Source organism: Hippopotamus amphibius, chromosome 12 (assembly GCF_030028045.1).
Source record: "Hippopotamus amphibius kiboko isolate mHipAmp2 chromosome 12, mHipAmp2.hap2, whole genome shotgun sequence".
Lineage (NCBI taxonomy): Eukaryota > Metazoa > Chordata > Mammalia > Artiodactyla > Hippopotamidae > Hippopotamus > Hippopotamus amphibius.
The window spans coordinates 13,427,513-13,448,840 of record NC_080197.1 but is presented as its reverse complement, the minus strand read 5'-3'; the positions used below and the strand labels follow the sequence as shown (position 1 = coordinate 13,448,840).

At 48.5% G+C, this 21,328-nt stretch overlaps 1 protein-coding gene across 21 annotated transcripts in view; it reads right to left on the bottom strand.

The window, feature by feature from the left end:
- The window catches only part of ZMYND8 (zinc finger MYND-type containing 8), a 114,635-nt gene that overhangs the window by 10,119 nt on the left and 83,188 nt on the right, over positions 1 to 21,328 (bottom strand). For 14 of the 21 annotated variants that reach the window (XR_009048350.1, XM_057701263.1, XM_057701271.1 and 11 more), the window contains 7 exons: positions 19,530 to 19,682; positions 16,377 to 16,889; positions 11,564 to 11,932; positions 9,465 to 9,655; positions 3,986 to 4,066; positions 2,898 to 2,976; positions 430 to 669 (listed from right to left, as the gene is read on the bottom strand). Coding sequence is in view for 20 of the 21 variants with exons in the window: in XM_057701263.1 (XP_057557246.1) it covers positions 430 to 669; positions 2,898 to 2,976; positions 3,986 to 4,066; positions 9,465 to 9,655; positions 11,564 to 11,932; positions 16,377 to 16,889; positions 19,530 to 19,682 (1,626 nt within the window). In the remaining variant the exon portion in view is untranslated. The remainder of the gene's footprint in view (positions 1 to 429; positions 670 to 2,897; positions 2,977 to 3,985; positions 4,067 to 9,464; positions 9,656 to 11,563; positions 11,933 to 16,376; positions 16,890 to 19,529; positions 19,683 to 21,328) is intronic. The other 7 variants (XM_057701274.1, XM_057701278.1, XM_057701277.1 and 4 more) reach the window with 1 other exon arrangement.

The window sequence follows — 21,328 nt, the reverse complement described above, 5'->3', positions numbered from 1 at the left end:
ATTATTTAAAGCCGTGAGTCCAGGAGGGGGGCCGTTGCAGGGGGCCGTCCTGTGCACTGCAGGGTGTGTAGCAGCAACCCTGGCCCCTGCCCTCTAGATGCCAGTGCTCCCCACGCCCCCCAAAATGTCTACAGTCATTGCCAACGTCTCTGGAGAGGGGAGAGAAACAAAAACTACTCCCGGCGGAGAATCACAGCAACTCACATCAAACTACAGCATCATTAGAAGCCCCGCACCGGGGCGAACAACGCCAAGGAGACCAGAGGTTCGAAACACCTGTGTCTGGAGTCTCAGCTACATGTCTGCGTGCTGCTCTCCGTGTGTAAGCGTCACAGGTGGTGAGTGAGCCTGGCGAGAGCCCTGTGGTCCAGGAGGGAGCCAAGCGCTCGCCTTCCGCAGCCTGGGCCAGGAGTGCCCCGGGGGCCCTACCTGACTGGGTGCAGGACTTCATGTGCTCGGGCCAGTGGGCCTGCTGGCAGGGGTAGTCGCAGTAGCTGGTGTTCCAGCAACAGTAGAAGATGGCCTCCTTCTTGCAGTTGGCGCACCACTGCTTCTTCTTGGTCTCGTCCACCGCCTGCTGCTTCTCCAGCTCCAGCTGCTTCTTGACCTCGGCGATGAGCCGGTCCCGCTCCTGCTCCAGGCTCTGCCGCATCTCTGCCATGGTCAGCTCTGCCCAGGGAGGGGAAGGGATGCCCACTTTATCACCCGTCACCCCGCCCACACCACGGGGTCACTCACACCAGGTCAAAATGGGGATTCCAACAGACCTGGGTGTGAATCCTGGCTCGGAGATGCCCTGGCTGTGTGAGCCCCGGGGCGAGTCACCCAGCCTCCCAGAACCCCAGTGTCTGCATCTGTAAGGTGGGCACCCATCGTGCTGGCCGACGGGGCTGCTTGTAATAACGAACGTCAGGTACCGAGGATGCAGACACTAGGGGTGTCTGCATCCCCCACAGGGATTCTTCGGGAAGCCCTCAAGTAAACCCTCGAAACAATTTCCACTAAGCTCAATTTGAATTTTATCATTAGTATAAGCCTTCTTCTTTTTTCCTAGCAAACACTTCTATAGCATCTACTGTCTGTAGGCACTGCTGTAAGCATTTTATAAACATGAACTCCTTTGATCCTTATACTAACCCTATGAGGTAAGTACTACTATAATACCCCTTTCACAGACGAGGAAACTGAGGTACACGGCTAATAAGGGCAGAGCTGGGGCTACAACTTGGACATACTTTCCTCTTGGTGTGTGGCTCTCCAGCGCATTGTGATTGAGCATCAGGCTAACAGAACAAACTATCGAACTGCTCAGGCTGCTGAGATTCCTCTCAATTTTACATCAGACAAGTGCAACACCTGGGGGCAACTCGCACACTGGAGTAAAAGGAAAATAAATGGTCCCTCGATTCCTTAAAACCCTCTTCCTGAAATCAAAAAAAAAACAAAAGACAAAAAAGAACCAAGGGACTTGTAGGTGGCCCAGTGGTTAAGAATCTGCCTGCCAGTGCAGGGGACACGGGTTCGAGCCCTAGTCCGGGAAGATCCCACGTGCAGCGGAGCAACTAAGCCCGTGAGCCACAACTATTGAGCCTGTGTGCTGCAACTACTGAAGCCCATGCACCTAGAGCCCATGCTCTGCAACAAGAGAAGCCACTGCAATGAGGAGCCCACGCGCCACAAGGAAGAGTAGCCCCTGCTTGCCACAACTAGAGAAAGCCTGTGTGCAGCAATGAAGACACAACGCAGCCAATAAATAAATAAATTTTTTTTAAGAAAAGAAACCACCCCCCTTAAAAAAAAAAAAAAAAAAAACCCACCCTCCAAAAAACACGGATGAAGAAAATTACCTCCTTGTAAAGAAGACAGAAAACACTGTGTTCAGGCACAATGTTTCTGACACTCACAACTGCCTTGAACTAGGGACCTGCAAACCATGACAAGCCCTGTCCAGCCCACATATATTTTTTCAAATTTGTAACTGATATTTTCAAATGAAACAGTTATGCATAAAAATGGATTCCTTGACTTTACAAGAAAAACAAGAAGCAGCAACAACATTCAAATAAACTTCCTTCATGGCAAAAAGCAAAGAAGTAGGGCAGGGGGCAGGGGCGGGGCTCTCCTGGTCAGCTTCCTAAGGATTTGAGTTTGCAACGCGTGACTTAAACAAGCATCACCTGCAACCAGGTGGGCCCGCGTGGGTCTGCCTCCCTAACAAAAGCTCCGGGTTGCCAGCACTCTGACTCTGAGGCGGATACTAAACAAGGGTCTGAAAGAAACTGCTCTGTCTTTGGGGGGGACCCTTTTCCATATCCCCCCAGAGCGGTAAGTGAAACATCCATCTACCTATCACCCATGGACCAGCGCCCTCTCCACGATCTGGGGCGCACAGGAAGCATCCAGGAACTTAAGATGCCCGACACTCAGTGGTTACGAGGAGGAAAGTCTGGAGCCAGAGCGCCCAGATGTGAACCACAGCTATGTGACTTTGCACACGTCTGTGCCTCAGTTTCTTCACCTGAAAACTGGGATAACAGACCCCTTTTTATCAGAAAGGTTTCTGTGAGCATTAAATCAGTTAATTCATGAAAAAGTACGTTAGCCGGTTGCTGGCACAAGGTCAGAGTTCATAAGCAGGAGCTGCTACCACAGCTGTTGTGATGAATTTTTGTTGCTGACACTGGTATTTTGAAGAGGGGAAAGGAGGGTTCCCGCCAGCTCCAGCCTTTATACCTGGTTTCTCCAGGTCAGACTCTCCAGGATGCTGTGGTCTTCCCACCAGTGTACATCCCCCGAGCCTACTTTTGACCTAATCCACATCCGAGCCTGACTCCAGAGGTGCCAAGAAATTCACATCCAGAACCTTCCTCAGTGTAGAGCGAGCCAGCAGGACTTACCCAAGTTGTGTTTCATTTCCGAGAGCTCCTGCTGGTGCAGCCACTGCAGCTTCTCTATCTCAATCCTCAGCCTGCGAATCTGCAAGGAGAGAGAAAGACTTTTACAAAGTGCATCTGGGTGCCTGTTGCCAACAGGGCTCAGAAGCTCTGGCTCTCACCACAGGATTAACATCACGCACTGAGTTAGAGAGCGGGCAGCCTGGCCTGTGCTGGCCTCCCCACAGCTGCAGTCCGAGAGGTGGGCACCAGTGAGAAAGTCTGCACCAAAAATTTCCCCTTCTTGTCTGACATCCCAGCAGAATCATAAAGAGGGTTGTATTAGCAAAAATACCCAAAGAGATTCACTGATTTCTATCAGGACCTCCCTTAAACCTTTGCATTCACATGGTTCTCTGTTGAAGGCCTACGGGGGCATCTTCCTGGAGATTTTCTCCTCTTTGGCTGGGTGCCAGCCTCCCGCTGCCAGGTCCTCACAGGTCAATGGCTCTGCATGGGACTCTCCCCAGTTCTCCATCATGACTTTCAATGACCTCTAGAAGTCCTGTCATTGTCATTACTCCCGGTGACCCACTGCCATCTGGCTTGCAAGGAATTAGCCTAAGAGCGAAATTCAGTGAGGCTTTTTTTTTTTTAAATAAATGGTCACTTCATAAGTGGACATTTCAATGTTTTAACCACTTTATTCTCCGAATAATCACCTAAATTGAGGAGGCTCAGGATACGAATTCTTGGACAACAAGGATCACTTGTATAAAAAGGTCCATACTTGGGGAGAAGATGAAGGAGCCAAGTTTACATGCAGCAAAAAGAACTGGTTTCCAGTTTCACCAGTGGACTAACACCTCAGCCTCTGGTTTCAGCTGTTTGATTAGAAGTGAAGTCATCGCACAGAGCAGGGTGTGTCTCCACAGAGCCAGCTTCCTAGCCAAGTGAAGAAATACCCTCACCACCAACCCCCAGCAGCAGAGAGAGCCTGGTGACCGCAGCTAGGACCCAAGAGGGATTTCCGGAGAAGTTTCTTCACGGCGCCCCCAGAACAGCCCATAAAACACTCTTAGCAAACAGGGAATGAATGTGTCATCTCTGACCTCAGCTATTGTGCTTCCAGTAGTGTTTTTAGAAAGGTCGTTATAAATTTCCGTCATCGTGCCTTTTATTGCATCCATCATCTGAAAGATAAAAACAGGAACGACTCAGGTGATTGCTTCCCTGAGGCTTTTTCTAGATGACATACATCTAAAATCTATCTGTATAAAGCAGCAGCCCCTGGGGGTGACAGCATTTTTGGTTGTCATGACTGATGGGGGAGGGGGGGAGGGGTGCTGATGGCCTCGAGGAGGTGGAAGCTAGGGATGTTTGAAACACCCTACTGTGCTCAGAACAGTCTCCACAGCAAAGTTATCCAGCCCAAATGTCCCCAGTGCCAAGACTGAGAGCCTGGTATAAACCAGGGCAGGACTCACCCCCAAGTTCCCTGTCCCATATCGTGGGAGTAGTTCACAGCCATAAAGCTAACTTATAGCCACAGGCTCAACTGGGGAGACCGAATTTGGCCCGAGGATGGTTTGGCCAGCATGGTGGGTTAGAGGGAGGGATTGTTTTGTTTTGTTGCTATTGTGTTTCTGTTTTTGTTTCTTACTCTTTCCCCTTTAAAAAAAACCTATCATTTTATCTAGATATCATTCATATACCATACAATTCACCCTTACCGTGCGCAATTCAATGGCTTTTAGTCCATTCAGAGTTGCACATCCATGACCACAATGAACTTCAGAACCGTTTCACTGCCCCTGAAACTCTGCTCCCCCTAAGCCATCATCCCCCCCCCAATACCCCCATCACCCTCCAGCCTCTGATAACCAAGAATCTGCTTTCTTGTCTCTAGACTGAATCTAGATATTTCATATACATGGAATCATATAACACATGGTCCTTTGTGACTGCCTTGTTCGGCAAAGTTTTCACGATTTGTCTGTGTTGTAATCCTTTTTAAGGATGAATAACACCTGTGTGGGTCTAGCTGCTTTGTTATTTCAATGCTTTTGGTTGGGGCGTCCACTGCCTTTCCAGTGTGTTTCCCATCTTCCTTCTCTTTAACTATCTGAGCCCTGAAGGCATCAGCAGGTCTGTGGCAACAGCTTAGGTCCACACAGCAGGTACCCAGCTAGCTGCTGACGGAACATGTTTGCGGGATTTCTCTTCTGTCTCCCACCTGTCCGCTGACCCTTCCCACATCACAGGAGGAAGAGGAGGGGAAAGGAGACGAAACTAGGTCTCAGATCTGGCCTGGCCGCTGCCGAGGCAGGACAGACTACCTTTACATCTGATGCCCAAGGTCTGCTCCCACCATCACGTCTTCCCATCCGCAACGCCCTCTGAGCCTCAGTTTCCCCGTGTATAAAACAAGCGTAACAACAGTGCCCCCTTGTAGGGTGTGCACGAGGGTTAAATGAGAAAACCACCAGAAGACTGTGGTTCAGTACCTGCCGACGAGCGGGCATTCCTAAAGAAATACCTGTTTGTCTTATTTTCACAGAAAAATTAATTCACATGAACGTGTAATTACAAAACTGCTGCCAACCCCCAAAAGAGTAACCCCGAATTCACCCCAAAATGGGAGGAAAGTGAATAATGCATCTGCTGGGCGTCCCGCCCCCGGCTTTTTGCCGGGGCCGCAGAGGGACACTGCCAGCAAAAACACTTTGTGCTTTACAGTCAGTCACTCTGTATGGGCCTCCTTACCCACGTCCATCTAAAATATTAAAACAAAATTGCTTTACGAGAAAACTTTAGAAAGTGGATGAAACTCGATACTTTACTAATGCCACAGTTGCATTCCATTTTAAAGAAATCATGAATTTGCGGACTGACCTTCGTTCTTACTTCCAAATATAGCAAAGAACTCAACATTAATAAAAAAGAGCCCCTCTGCCAAAACACACAAATCTGGGTCTTCAACTCTGGGTCACCTCAGACACGAGAAAGTTCATCAGCTCCAAAACTATGTCACTGTGTTCATTTCCTTAACTGCAAAGAAAACGTCTATCAAAAAGTTCATTCCTCAGTCTCACTCTAAGAGTGGAGGGCGGTGGGGCGACAGTAGGGGATGGAACAGAAACGGTTGCAGGAGCTGAGGACACTGGCTTGGTGTGAAGCGCTAGCCAGAGCCGCGAGGCAGCCTCCGTTCTCTCATCTGTAAATAGACAACCTGGACCAAATCAACAGAAGGCCAAACAGGAAGTCAAATCAATTGCGAGCAGAATAAGAAAACCATTTGGGCAATATCAGACATCTTCTTCAATCTTCTTAAGTCAGTAATTGTAAAAACTACCCCGTTTGAATTCTCTTGTAATCCTACAACAGATCGTGTTAGGAAGAAAGGCTCCATTTGGTGCCATTATGTCTTTTACACTCTCATGATAATCTCTCTTTTTAACAAAAGGAAGATGGACTTAGGCTTCAAGCCTCGACAAAGAACAGGATCTGGTGAGTTTAGACTTAATTTTATTTCAGTTCTGTAAGTCAATTTAAATAAAAATATGAAGTCAATACTAGTTTAAGGTGATGAACAGGTTAAGACAAAAATCTTGAGGACGGCAACAAGTAACTAATACTTGAATCCTTCCTGTTCTGAAACTTAGAGACTCTGTAACAATGCTTGTGTTTTATTCAAAAGAGTGGCAGAAATACAAAATAAGAGACAAAGTTACCCCAAGACTAGGTTCTGATTATCTCTTTAGCCACACTGAATCTTACATGTTGCCTGAAAACACCACATGTAAGAACAATCGCTTGTGGACACCGGACAGCTGTGGTCAGCAGGCTTGGTGTGAGTCACAAGTCAGCTCAAAGCCAGGTGAAGAGTACACTCTCTAGATCCCGGCTGCTACTAATCAAATGCCAGCTTAGACTTTCACTGATTATGTGACCCTGGATAAGCTGTGTGACCTCGCCAGGCCTCCGTTTTCTCGTCTATAAAATGGGTGTGCTAACAGTACCTGCCTCATCAATCTGTCATAAAGATTGAGTAAGTAACGTACAAAAAGTGCTTGGGACAGTGTCTGGGCCAGAGTAAATGCTGTGCAGACGCTGGCTACGGCGAGTGTCACCCTACCTAGCGTGACAGACGCCCTGGGACGGCTCCTGGTGACCTCGGCAACTAGTGACCTCAGTTTGTACCCTCGTGTAATCCCCTCTGAGCATGGGCTGGCCTGGTGACCTGCTTCTAACCCACAGATTATGGCAAAGGTAACAGACCGTCACTTCTATGATTGGCTACTTATGACTGTGACTTCATCTTCCTAGCAGGCTTTCTCTACCGCTTGCTGCCATGAAGCAAGCTGCCATGCTGGGCAGACCCACAGGGAAAGGGGTGGAGAGCAGCCTCCAGCCAATGGCCTGCCGGGAACTGAGGCCCCCAGTCCAAGAGCCCTCAAGGAAGCGAATTCTGCCCACAACCATCTAAGTGAGCTTGGAAGTGGATCCTTCCCAGTCACATCTTCAGATGAAACCCCAACCCTAGCAGACACCCTGACGGCAGCCTGCCAGAGGTCCTGAAGCAGAGGACCCAGCCCAGCTCAGACAGGACTCCTGGCCCTCGGAAACTGTGAGATACATGTGTGTGGTTTTAAGTTGCTATGTTTTGTAGTGATTTGTTATGTAGCAACAGATAATACACCTAGATGGAAGAATAAAAAGAAAATGACCAACAGAAATTCACTGAGTAAAAAATTATGTATAGGGACTTCCCTGGTGGCGCAGTGGTTAAGAATCCGCCTGCCAATGCAGGGGGCACAGGTTCGATCCCTGGTCCGGAAAGATCCCACGTGCTGCGGAGCAAGTAAGCTGATGCACCACAACTACTGAGCCTGTGCTCTAGAGCCCGAGAGCCTCAACAAGAGAAGCCACCACAATGAGAAACCTGCATACTGCAACGAAGAATAGCCTCCACTTGCCACAACTAGAGAAAGCCCGCACGCACGCAGCAACGAAGACCTAACACAGCCATAAATAAATACATACATACATACATACACAAAGTTGTATATATGACTCTCACAATCCAGAACTTAAAAAAAAGATGCTACCTTTCACACCACATAATAAAGCAACTCCTATCACGAGACTTCAAGAATTCTAGAAACAACTATCCTTCACTCTTGCCATCCATTCTATCAACTTGAATAGTTTACTCATTGGCAACTAATTAGTAATTTACTCATTAGCAAAGAGGCAAGTATGATTATTGCCTCCTTGGTAGTTTACTAAGTACTCTTAGATTATTGTCATTAGCTACTCTTAAGAGTTACTGATAATGAGAAGCCCAATGATGAGAAGTTAGGCAGCCACATGCTTTCATTCGACAACTGTGTATCAGGCACCCACTGCGTGCCAGGCACTGTTCTAAGCCCTGCAGTGAGCAGGACAGATGAAACCCCCTCCCCAGGGAGCTGCCTTTCTGGTGGTTACTCTTACTACCGGGAGGTCTACTGACATGAACCCGCACACCAGTGCAGAGCACTCTCACTTGACAGCAAGCAGAGCTGCAGGCTTTTTTTCTTTTTTTTTACTTTTTGGCTGCACCACACGGCATGTGGGCTCTTAGTTTCCCGACCAGGAATCGAACCCATGCCCCCTACAGTGAAAGCTCGGAGTCTTAACCCCTAGACCACCAGGGAAGTCCGAGAGCTGCAGGCTTTATTTGCCTGAATTCAACAGGGAGCATAAAAGCACCTGGCAAATTTAGAGACACAAAGAGAGAGGGAGTAGAAGAAAGATGGATTGGGAGTTTGGGATTAGCAGATGCAAAGTATTATAAATATATAGAATAAACAAGGTCTTACTGTATAGCACGGGGAAAGTATCCCATGATAAACCACAATGGAAAAGAATATAAATATACGTATAACTGAATCACTTTGCTATACAGTAACAATTAACACAACACTGTAAATCAACTATACTTCCATAAAATACATTTCTTCAAAAGAGAGAGAGAAAAAGAAGAGAGAACCTGCACTGAGAGGGTGCCCACGAGTAAACACAGAGCAGGCGAGCCTGCCCCCCACCCCCCTTGACAAGGAACATGCTGGGGGGGGCGGCGAGTGGGGAAGGAACCCATCCCTCCCTGGTCCACCTCAGTTCCTGGAAAGATCTAAGTGCAGGCACGGAACCTGGCAAGTCTCGTGTGTAAGCCTCTGACGCTTTTGTCCCACGTGGCTTCAAACGCAAACTAACCCAGTGGTCTGTTGAGAACTGAAGGAACAGTCATCTGTTTCAGCAGCTTAAGGAAAATGTGTTTGTAATGAGCAACGTGAATGCTGAAGGGTAATTTCGATTCTATGTCATTTTTCTCTTACAATCGAAGCCCTCTCAGAGGAAGGGGCAGTCCACTCTGCATTTCTCTGCTTACACCCCACGTTAGCCCCAAATGGAAGGGTTTGGTCTTGGAGATCCTCAGTAAAAGCAGGGTCTTCCCTCCCAAGCACCCTCTATAAAACCTGCAAGGTCGTGACCCGAGTGGTTCCCATCGGGAGGCTGGTCCTCCCACATCCCGCCGGCACTCACTTTGCTAGTGTACTTGGCGATGTCCGCGGCAACATCCGCGGAGGCGGTGGCGATGGGCAGGTCTGCGCTACCTGAAGACGCAAGGGTGCTCGTGGAGCCTGAGCTGGTGACCAGGGGCGACGACTGGGTGCTGGTCACCAGGGTGATGGTGGAGGTGGACGGGCTCTGCGTGATCTCCTTCTGCTGGACAGCTAGGAAAGCAAAGGGTCCTGGTCACCCCACTGCTGCAGGAAGACCGTCCCAACAGGAAGCCGTGGTGGAGAGCAGAGCCCCTGACACACGCCCTGCAAGTTTTTCTACTTTCAAGTGACAAAGATTCTCTCCTTGGCCAAACTCTAGCCAGGCTCCCCTGAGCCCTTTCTCGACCCGGCCTCCACCTTGGGCTATGAGGACCAATATAGTTCCTAACAGCTCAAGGCTGCCATCCCTAGAATGACCCTCGCCCCTTAAGGTCCCCGCCTGAGAAAACCCAAGGCTGCCGAATGAACTGCCTGTTTGTTCCAGCCAACACCTAAGGATGGGGCCCACCTCCCAGTCCCTGTGGGAGGGTAGGAGGAGCCTACCTTCAATAGGTACCAGTTAGCAAACCCAGCTGTTTCACATGGACCAACACCACCCTCCCACTTGGTGTAAATTTTCACTTTGTGACTCTTCAGAGGCTCTGCCCACCCCCCTCCCTATTCCTGAAGTCTCCCTTTAAAACCCCCAGTCCCCTGTTACATGTTCAGTTCACGCTGGACTTTTTTTACCCTATTACAGTAGTATATAGCTGATTAAAATCTACTTTAACTAGTGGCCAGCTTTGTTTACCTTTGACAAGACAATCTGGGATTTAAGAACCATATCATCAATGAGCTCCTTCTTGCCAGCACCTAAATTCCCCTGGGGAAGGCTCATAATGCTTAAGGGGGTATGAATTCAGAAGACCGGAACTGGTCACCCCAACCTGAAAATATCCCAGACTCGGTTCTACCCCAGCGACTCTTCAAACAGCGAGATCAATCCAGCTGTACTCCGGTGCTCTGTGTCCAATCTTTCCGTCTCCCCTCCCCACAATCTTTGAAGAGTTTCACTGGAGGCCAATTCAAGATCTGACTGCTCTTCAACCTCACACCCTGCTGTGACTCTTAAGAGTCCTACTCACGAAGGTGCACTCAGTACATGAGTGTTTCAATCGAGGAGCCCAACCTTCAGGTTTCCCCGTGGAACAAGATCTACATGAGTGCTCACAGAGCTGGGCAAACTGGTACCCATCTGATTGTCTGACTTTACGTCAGCTCCAGACGGAGCCTCCTGCTGGGAGCTGTGATTCCACACTTCAGCAACTGGTTCTTGATGCTGGCTCTTCTTGTGTGAGGGGTAATCCCTGTTATTAAGGCAGCCTTTGCTACCAACTTCTCACACTGTACTCTTTCCAAAAGAATGCCTGGGGGGTTCGTGGACGTGCACCAGGAAACTTATACACGGGTATTCATTGCAGCACTGCTCACAACAGGAAAAAACGGGAGGCAACCTAAATGTCCATCAGTAGGGGAATACTTTAAATAAACTATGGAATACTACGCAGCAGTCCAAAAGAATAAGGTAGAGCTGTATGTACTGACATGGACGGACGTCCAAAACATGCTGATGTGTGGGGGAAAAAAAACAAATATGGTACCATTCTCATGTTTTAAAAAAGAAAAAAGAAAAAAAAAGTAATATTTTTATGAAGTCACATATATATAAATATATATGCATACATGCATAAAAAGATCTTACGGTTAACAGTGACCTCTGAGAAAGGGTGGAGAATGAAATGGAAAGTCAATCAAGACAACAGATTTTTGTGTCTCTGTGCCTATTTCACCCCTTTCTGAGAAGAACAAATGCATGTACTGTTTATAAAACAAAAAAAAGAAAAAGAAAAAAGAAAAGTACAAAAGCAAGTTGCAAAACAATTTTTAAAAATAATGCCAAATGGAATGTATCAGGCCTCCAGGATACAGAGGTCAGGAAACCAAGGGGAACTAAAAAAATAAAACAACGATTATTTTTCTCCTGTCCATGTGGCAAAAAGGGACCGGGCGCCACGGAGCGCAGAAGGGGAGGCTCGGTACCTTTCACAGCCTGTCTGGTCTGATATCTCGTCCCCTGGGAAGACTGAGGCTGCTGCTGCTGGTTTTGCTGCTGCTGCTGCTGGCGTTGCATCTTCTGCATGTGCCACTTTTGGGAGGACGTTTGAAACTTACTTGATGAGTTCCACACGACCCGCTGCACGGCCGGGGCAGTCTCCTTCGGTAAAAGCGGCCTCTGCTTTTTCACCGGGCTTCCCGTGGCGGCGGCGGCCGGGGCCGTGACCGTGGACGTGGTGCTGGTGGTGGCCGTGACACCAGCCGTGGGAGTTTGGGAGGAAGAGCGGGTGAGGACCGGCGTTTCGGGGGGAGACTGGCTGCCCGCCGTCGTGGATGGTGGCGCTTTACCTACGCCTAAAGCCAAGGCGTGAAAAAAACACACACACAGAAAGTGGATTTGACTCAGGTTGGCCTGCTGGGTCTCTATACCAGCAAGTTCCAGGTGACCATCAGAGGCTAGCATGCCAAGGACCCCCCCAATGAATGGGCACTTATACAGTACACTCAGGCCACTTCTGCAGCACGTTGTATCTTAAAACAGCAGCCTCCTCGTGTTACCTGCACTTGCTCACGTCTGAAATGCACGTCCAGGTTTCAGGGAGACTGAGGCCAACCTGACCCAGCCCCTGCCCTCAAGCCGTCCACCTACTAGCAGGTGATGCAGTGGACGACAGAATCCCTGCAAGTATCTTGTTTTACAAAGTTAGAGTTGGGTGAGGACTTCAAGAAAGACCCAGCCAAAGTCAATCCACAGATAAAGAGAAACACTTTCTTTGGCCAGGGAATCTAAAAAGCATGCCCCCCAAAGAGCCAGATGGCTTCCCAATGGCCAAAGCACTGAAGAACAACAAATGAACCAGAAAGAAGAGTATCTTCTTTAACCTCCTCTGACTGCCTTCAGAACAGTCTTGGTGTAGTCCTGGTAGCCTTGACACCTGACACTAAAGGGAATCCCACCCCAAGGCCAGACCCTCCCCCAGCACAATGGTATTTATCTATATCTAGAATTTAGAAGCCTTGCTTTTGTTTTGACTGCAGTTATTCCTGTTCTGTCTTTTACATACAACACTGAGTATTGTTTTACCTACTGTGGGGTAGTCAAGTTTAAGTCTAAAATTTTTAATTTTTTTTTTTAAAAGAGCTGTTGCTTCAGATAAAAATATTAAATCAATAATTATACAAGCAGGACTTAGGAATGGCAAAATTAATGACTGAGTGACTTGAGTTTGAAAAAGACTGCCTTTTGGAGTATGTCTTCTGGGAGGAGCTGGGCTATGGGGGTGGAGGGTAGGATTTCAACAGGCAGCATGGAGAATCTGGAGGGAACAGCTTTAGCCAAGACGTGTTCGGGAATAGGCAACATTTTGGTAAGTGAGGGCAGGCGGTGAGAAGGGGTGGCCGGAAGGCAGGTTAGAGCCAGAAGCACTGAGCAGCGTAGAAGGGGGTGACCACACAAGTGCTCGTCTGTAAAGGGGGGCGGTCATCGCTGCAGAGGCCCCAGGCAGTGGAGAGGTGAGCCTGCCCCCCAGAGAGGATTCCCTGAGGTTCACACACAAAACATGGGTGCAAGTCAGCATCCCTGACCTTAGAGGATGTGCCTCGACATCAAACTCCTTTTAATAAAGATTACGCCTGTCTTTTTTAGATTTCTATCACCTGAAAAAAGACATGATCTTGATTATTCTAGCGGGCATTTTCAGTAAACTGTGGGTTTGGGGAAACCAAGGGGGCGTGAGAGGAAAAGACAGGCTGACTATTCTAACTCAGAGGTGGGCCTTCTTGGTGGCTGTCACATCTGGCTGGCCCTCCTGTTCCTCTGGGGAAGAGTCCAGCCAAGTTCATGGGCAAGAACACAGGGTGGGGCTGGAAGAAGGACGCTACCTGCAGTGAGGAGCCCGCATCCTTCCCCAGGATGACGTGCCAGATACCGGGCAGAGGTGGCTTTGAGTCCAGCCCTTCTAAAAGGGAGAGTTCCCCCAAGCAGGGCTTCGAACCTGAAAAGCATGGGTAATGCCTCCCTGTCCTGCCATGGGACCAAAAAATATATTGTCCTTGTTGATTAGCTGGCCTGGTCCCTCCTTAAGCAAAGGGCAACCACAAAAAGGTCCTTTTCTCTCTCTGGTCTTACAAAAGCAAACAGCTGGCTTTGCAGATGGGTTACCGCTCTGCAGGAGTCATGGCTGGAACTCTTTTCCAAATAAAAAAACAGGAATGAGCAGTCTGAAAAGTTTCCAGGCTCGAAGCACTCCTGGGGGTGGGGAGGGGTTCATTTAGACACTAAAACATTTTAATTTCTAGAGGATTCTGCTGGTTTGGTGGGCGGGGAGAGGGGGAGCATGGAAAATTCCATTTGTCCTAGAAATTGGGAGTGTATATAATCACCTATAGCCTCAAAAAGGGTGAATTTCTCAAAGGCCAACACTCCAAAAGCGGCCCCGTCAAACTAACCTACTCATTCCAGACTTTGGTCGCTGTCTTGTACCTAAAAAAAGGACTTTTTAAGAGAAGGATGGAAACTGATGTTACAGGTTAAGTGTAGTAAAAGTCATTAGCGAGCTCCCTTGGCCTCTGTCCTGAGATCACTAGCTAGAAAAGCCATTTTGCTATCTGAAGATTCATATTCTGTGCATAAGCTTCATTCCCAGCTGAAGGTCAGTTGGAGGTCACCAAGTACTCTCCAAAACGCCCTTCACTTAATAAACTCATAAGTGAAAACACATCATTGAAAAGATGCTCAACTGCAGAGTCTGACATGAAGCTGATTGTTGGAAGACCCAAACCACCATCAGGGGCTCTGTATTTCAGACTAGGCAGTCTTGCCCCAACCCCTGGGAAACTGCTCTAACTGAATTATGTTTCAGAATCATTTTCGGCTTAAAAGTCCACCATACAGTCGGGGGCGCCTGCAGAAACTTCCTTCAGACACCAGTGGGAGGAAAAGCCTGGCTTCATTTAATCAACTGGAATGCTTTTTATTTAGGGGGAAAACATGAGATCTTTTAAGGCACTCATATGTTTCCCTTTTTGCTTTGACTACTAGGAAGCTCAGAGCCCTAATGGAAGCCTGACTTTTTGCTAATTCTGAAGGTGGAACAGTATGTATTTCTGTATACGAATTTTCCCCAGACCTCTCACTATTCTACCTTCATCTTTTACATTGATTTCTTGATTTTCATGTCATTTCTTATCAATCTGTCACAAATCCTTTCTGGGGAGAAAAAGAAAAGAGCACAACCAATCAAAAGATCTATTTCAGAAAGAGAGCAACAGTATAAATATATCATTCATAGGAACACTGCTACCTGTGCCCCAATATCCCCACAAACTTCATGGAATAATTGCTACTCCTATTGTTTTCTGCAACATCAGAGGTGGTCCCTCAAACCCCAATCCACAACAGAATTAGATTTTTCACATGCCATCCCTAATTCTAAGGGGTGGTATGGTGCTCCATCCTTCCTGTCCCACTCAACTGCCTCTCTCTCTTCCTCCCTTGTACCATTGAGAGACATTCCATCCTCTCTTGATGAACTGCAGGAACTGAGGTTCCAGAACAGCTCATGTTGATACAAACACAGAGGAGAGATTCTCAAAGCCCATCCCCCTCTTGCTTTAAGCTGCCAGATTAAGAAATCCCTTAGGGGACATAGAACTGATATGTTAGCTCCTGTCAGAAGTTAGGCATAGTCAAAAATAAAGCTGGCTATCCCCTTAAGTAACTCACAAAGTACAAGAGATTTTACGGCTACAACCTCTAATCTGTCCTTGGGCCATGTTTCTCCTGGGCCCTTAATCATGTCCTCACTATCTTCCTCGGGCATGCTGGAATCCCCTCACCACCCACCTGCCAAACCAGCTGAAAAATGTGCTGACTGCTTTGTCAATGGGAAGGACACCCTTCAAATCATTCCCACATACCTGCTGGAGGGTTTGCCAACACGCCTGGGCTGCGGCAGGTTTGAGGGCGGCCGCTGCTGGTTCAGGCCCAACAGCAGCAGAGAGAGAACTGCTGAGACTTGGGCAGTAGTTCTCGACTGGGGGACCTTTTGCCCCCCAGGGGACATCCAGCCACGTCAAGACATTTTTGATGGCCACCACCAGGCAAGTGCTACCAGCATCCAGTGGGTAAGAGGCCAGGGATGCTGCTAAACATCCTCCAATGCACAAGACAAAGGATGATCCAGCACAAAATGCCAACAGCGCCAAGGCCCATGTCAGTTAAACATAAATACGGTGGCACATCAACTCAGGCAGGCAGCATACAAGGCCCAACTTCTAGTGGCCCAAGAAGAACTCAGCGTTCTGCGGCCACCTACCCTAACGGTCTTGTATCCTAGTAAGAAAATGCACTTTGAGATGCCTGGGCAGTGTAAGCGGAGGTAAGGGAGGCTAAACCCATCAAGATCTTCAAACTGAACACTTGTAACAATTTCAGGCTTGTCATATGTCCAAATGTTGACAAACACTTCAGGGAACTGACGCTCCGAGAGAAAAGCTCAGCCTCTGAGAAAAGCTGCTGCTTCGGCTAAAAATGACTTGACTGCTAGAAGCAACTACTACTTTCTAAGAGTCTTATTTTTCTGTGCTCAAAATCAACCACGTTGGGTATCGAGCAGGTAAAAGGTGGGCAGGCCCAGTTTAAGTCCTGGTCCTGGTCCTAGCTAGGTGACCTGGAGCCAGTCCAAGCTTCGCTGTGCCCTTTGTGATGTGAGAGAGTCACGTGACTTGAGATAATACAAATTGCAAGGTGGCATTCTAAAATCAAATCAAGACACCGGAAACTGGTACCATCACTTACCCTCCTGCTTGGGAGATGGTTCTTTGGGTTCCTTCTTATTTTTTCGACCCTCCCGCCCAGAATGTTCTTCTCCTAAATCTATGACAAGTTCGCTCTCTGAATCGGAGTCCAGGCCCAAATGCACTGTTGGGGAATCCGTCTCATCTTTTCCCTTCAGCTTATCCTTTGTGGGGTGAGGCGAGGGTTTTGCTTTGTCTGAAAAGTCCTTCTCGGGCTGGGGGCTGGTCTTCTCCTTGACCGAGCCTGGGTCTGCTCTCTCGCTGGCTGGCGGCGTGCTGACTTTCAGCTCCTCTTTCGTCTCCACTGGGTTTGCCAATTTGGGCTTTTTTTTGCCAGCAGATGGCTCCTTGTCCATCTGAGCCTCCTCTTTGTCTTCGGCCTCTGCCGGCTCATTCTTGGACCTCTGCTCCTCATCGCTGATAGAGTCACTACCGCTACTATCTGACTTCTCGGAATCCTCTGAATCGCTGTGCTCCACAGCCGTATAAACATCTTCTGAGATCTCATTTATGCCTAAATTCAAAAAAGAAAACCCAGCATGTGGCGTAGTCACAAAATAAAGATCAGGGCCAAAAAATCACAAACATTTTCCACGCCCAACGCTGGAATAAAAAAAAAAAAAAACATTTCAAATCGCATCACATTGGCCTGGTGAGGTTAGCAGTGGACTCAAGCTGCAGCTGACTACAGCTGACAAACAGAACTTGTCTGCAGAGGGTTTCAGTTATTGACATTCAAAGATGACATGGGACCAAACACACAAATTTCAAATTGATCCACAGCTCAATCTTTGCAGCATGGAAACTCACTGGGACACTGAGAAATGGGAGGGATGGAAGGGAATGCCAGATATGAGTTGTTAAAATGGATCCATTTTAGGGACTAGAAAATTGAGGCCCAGAGAAATCACCTGTCCTAGGACACAAAACCAAGACAGAGAAGCAAGGCCAGAACCCTGGGCTCCTGACTCACCACCAACACTCTTCCCACAAATTCCCAAAGCATGAAAGTCCTTTACCCTTTGTGTCCAGGGCTCAAAGAAACAAATCAAAGCAGAGGTTGCAAACTCATAGCCCATGAGCCACATCTGGCAAGCAGACGTATTATTTAGGAAGTCATGGTTTGACCTGACGCTTCTAGGTATTTTGTTATTTGTTGGGGTTTTTTTGTTTTTTTGTTTTTAACATAGAACTTGCTGGCCAATTCACAAATCAGGAAATTCCACACAGAAATCAAGATGGTGGGCTTGCACCTGAAAGAGCAGAAGATCTGGCCTCTCTGGGTCACAGGCCCGCAAGGCTGGCTGGGGCTGAGAACCACTGGCCCTGTTAGGCGAGGGAGCACTGTCTCCAGGCAACCCAGCTGCCCGGCCCCTGTCTGGCTCCCTGCACTAAGAGTTGACTGCCATTGTGTTTGCACTGTTTTTTATATTAACGGCATCAAGAGGAAAGTCACTGATTTTCATGTCTCTCTCAAAAGGGAAAAGGATAAAATAGCAGGAGTTCCATACATACAAAGACAAAAATGGGCAAAAGTCTATTTCTGACAAAAGTTCCGTTTACCCCATTTATGTTCCCTACTCCCAGTAACGGGTGACATCCATCTGTAGGTAAATAATACTAGACCCTAAAATTTTGGCAAGAGGAAAGAAATTCCCATCAACTCTGCATTGTCTTCATTCTAGAGCAATGGTTCCCATGAGTGGGGTTACTGGCCTGACCCAGACACATGGAAGGGAAACTTGTAAACAGATAAGAGCCTCCAATGGCTCAGCAGGATCGTAAGTGAATCACATCCGCATCCTCCAGGTGCAATCCAAACCGAAAGAATCAAAATACAAAAACCCAGATCTGCTTTAATTTCTGGATCCTGGGGCTTGTGCGACTGGTAGCTAATGGTCAGACGCCAGGACAAGCATGCCTGCACACAGGATAGGAAAAGCTTGAGTACTGGAGCCCAGAGAATACTAATTCAAATCCTGCTCCTCTGCTTTTAGCAGCTGTGTGACCCGGAACAAGTGGACTACCTCTCTGAGCCTCAGTTTCTTCACCTGCAAAATGGGGCTGATAACAGTACCTACCTCCCAGGACAATCTATGCACAGTGAGGGGGCACAGAAAGCCCTTGGTAAATGGAAATATTAAAATTTTTATTAACAGTAATAAACCAAGGAGTTAGACCAGCTGCGTGGAAGGACCCAAGTGGGGTGTCTAAACGGCCTGCAAAATTTCATCCATGTCACTGAATATCCTAACCAAACAGGCAACCACACAGAGGAATGCTTTCCGCTGACAGCCCAGATGAGTCCCAACTGTATCTCCTTCCTCACCCAAAGGTCCAGAGCACCCACTGACATGTAAACCTCACCTTGGACTGGCTTTCTCTCCTGAGACCCAGCTGGCGCCTACTTCTTTATAAATATCCTCCTGGCTTTATTTACCTATTCAACAAATATTCCAGAGCATTACTACGTGTACAAGACCAAGCAACGTGAAGAAAGCGAATCTTTGTAAGGCAACCTCCCTGCCCTCAAGGAGCTTCCAGTCTAGATTGGGAGGGATACCCCACGCAAAGGGACCACTGATGCTTTGGAGCCATAAAGTACCAAAGGAGGCAGGCAGATGGGGAGGGCAGTCAGGGGAGACTTCCTGGAGGAGGTGACACCCGAGCTGAGCCTTAGGGACAGGATTTAGGTAGGCAGTGTAAAAAGGCAGGCAGCACAGGGAAGAGGAAGGGGGGCAACAGGTACAGAAGCAGGATGGGTGTGCTGAGGGAGAAGCGGCCCAGCCTGGAGGGGAAAGGTTTGTGTTGGACACTCGTGGGGTAGGCTTGATCCTGATGTGGAGACACTGACATGCGTGGAGAGGAAGCACAAAGGCAAACTCAGGAGGCTCTTTCTGCTTCCAAACTTTCTTACAACCTGCACCTCGAGTCGACAGACTGCCACAAAGAATTCTCTGAGAAATTCAAAAAGCTCTTCTGAACAATTAACTAGCGAATCTGAAATATTCTGCCATGAGTAGAAATCTACTTTTGTTGAACAAACAATTCAAGGTTAAACCAGCTGCCAGGATGGGGCTTTAATTTCATCCAGGTGGTATCCCTAAAAACAGTCATGATGACGATGATGCTGTAAGCAAACCAAGAGACATACCTAACTGTGCTTTGCAACTCTCTATCGTCTTGTCGAGATTGAGCTGGAATCTGCTGCGAATCTGCCGCTTGGGCGAGATGAGAGGAACGGGAGTCGACTGCTGCTGGACCGACTCACTCAGCTCCTTCAGATCCATCTCGGCCTTGCTTCGATCTAGAAGACACCATCACACCCTCATAAGACCAGGCGCTGCAGGGAATAGCGAACAACGCTCATCATGTAGCTTCTTCCCCGAAAACACACTGCGGAGCCCAGGAGGGGAAAAACCTAAAACATTTTTGTCGTTTGTCCCAGTGATATCATCTGCTCGACAGCCTGGACTGACTTGGGGAGATAAGAGCCTGAGAGAACACTGGGCAGGTTTCTACTGAACCACCACCGCCTGGGTTGCTTTCAATGCTGAAAATGCACAGTCCCAGCCAGACGGTTGGTTGTCTGTGAAACTCCGCATCATTACGGATCCTCTAAAGCCAAAGGTTACGGTAATGTGTTCAATCTCAACCACAGCAGACAGAGCGACACTGAGTCCAGCCAGTTTGCTTTGAATTCTAGGCCCAGATCAGAAAGGGCTTGTATCCGAGAGAGGCGCTGAACCCCGCAAAGAACACACTGATAAGAGGGGGGGACCAGCTCATTTTCCACAGAGACTTCATTCTTCACTCTTGGTCAACCTAGTCTGGAGCTCAAATTAGAAAGAAAGGGGAAATACAAGATAGGAAGACCCTTCAGCCAGGGTGCTATACCTCCCCCCTCTGGTGCACGGCATCTATCTGAGGAACAGGGAACAGATAAGCCTTGGACATGAACCTGTGTCTTCCTGCTTCACCCTAACCCCAGGCTAAGGCCTCTGCCTAACGACTCAGGCCCAGAGGTCCTGCCCCTGCCCCATGTCTGCCGTGGGCTCTTTGTACGACCAAACTGACCCAGATTCCAAAGGGTCCATGCGTTGGCATCTTGAACTCCTTCCCCACCTCCTCTGCTGCCTCCTCTAGTGCCACCAAAACATAAAAAGGGGACAAAATGCTGATGGCGACAAAGGCCCAGAAAGCAATGAGCGCCTTTGCAGGCGGGAAGCACTGTCCTTCGCCCTGGCATCCCCTCCAACAGACCCGAGGCAGAGCATGTAGGCGTCTGCCCTACCCTGGCCAATCCCAGAAAGCAGGCCAGAAAGCATGTGGCATTCATAAAGGCCAAAGATAAGCCACCTGTGAGCTGGTTCCACCAGCTGTGAGCTCACTCCCTGACGTCTCTCCATCTCCCTGCTACCCCCACCCCAAACGCCACCTCCATCCACCAGGCTGTTACAGAGGCTGAGATACAGACTGAGAGCTGGCCTGCAAGGGTCCTCAAAGCCTGCTGTCTCCCCACTTGACACAACCCTCACACCCTGCCCCACACCCCAGGAAGGGGGCATGGACTCACAACACACGCCAGAGATTCATTCCTTTAAGGGGATCAGAGGAGGTCTCCCCAAAGCCCCACCCAACCCTCTCACAGGAGAGTAGAGCCACAAATGGCTCCAATTTCATTTATCACCATAATGAGGTAAGATTAGGAAGGGCCCTGTCCCCAAAACACACCTGGGGTTATCCACCAGGGAGATTCCAAAGTGACCTTTCAAAGCAAACAGGGACAGCGTCCCTGTCATCAAAGAAATGGCGCTAGGACAACCCTGGTGCCGCAGTGGTTAAGAATCCGCCTGCCAGGGCTTGCTAGGTGGCACAGTGGTTGAGAATCCGCCTGCCAATGCAGAGGACACGGGTTCGAGCCCTATTCCAGGAAGATATCACATGCCACAG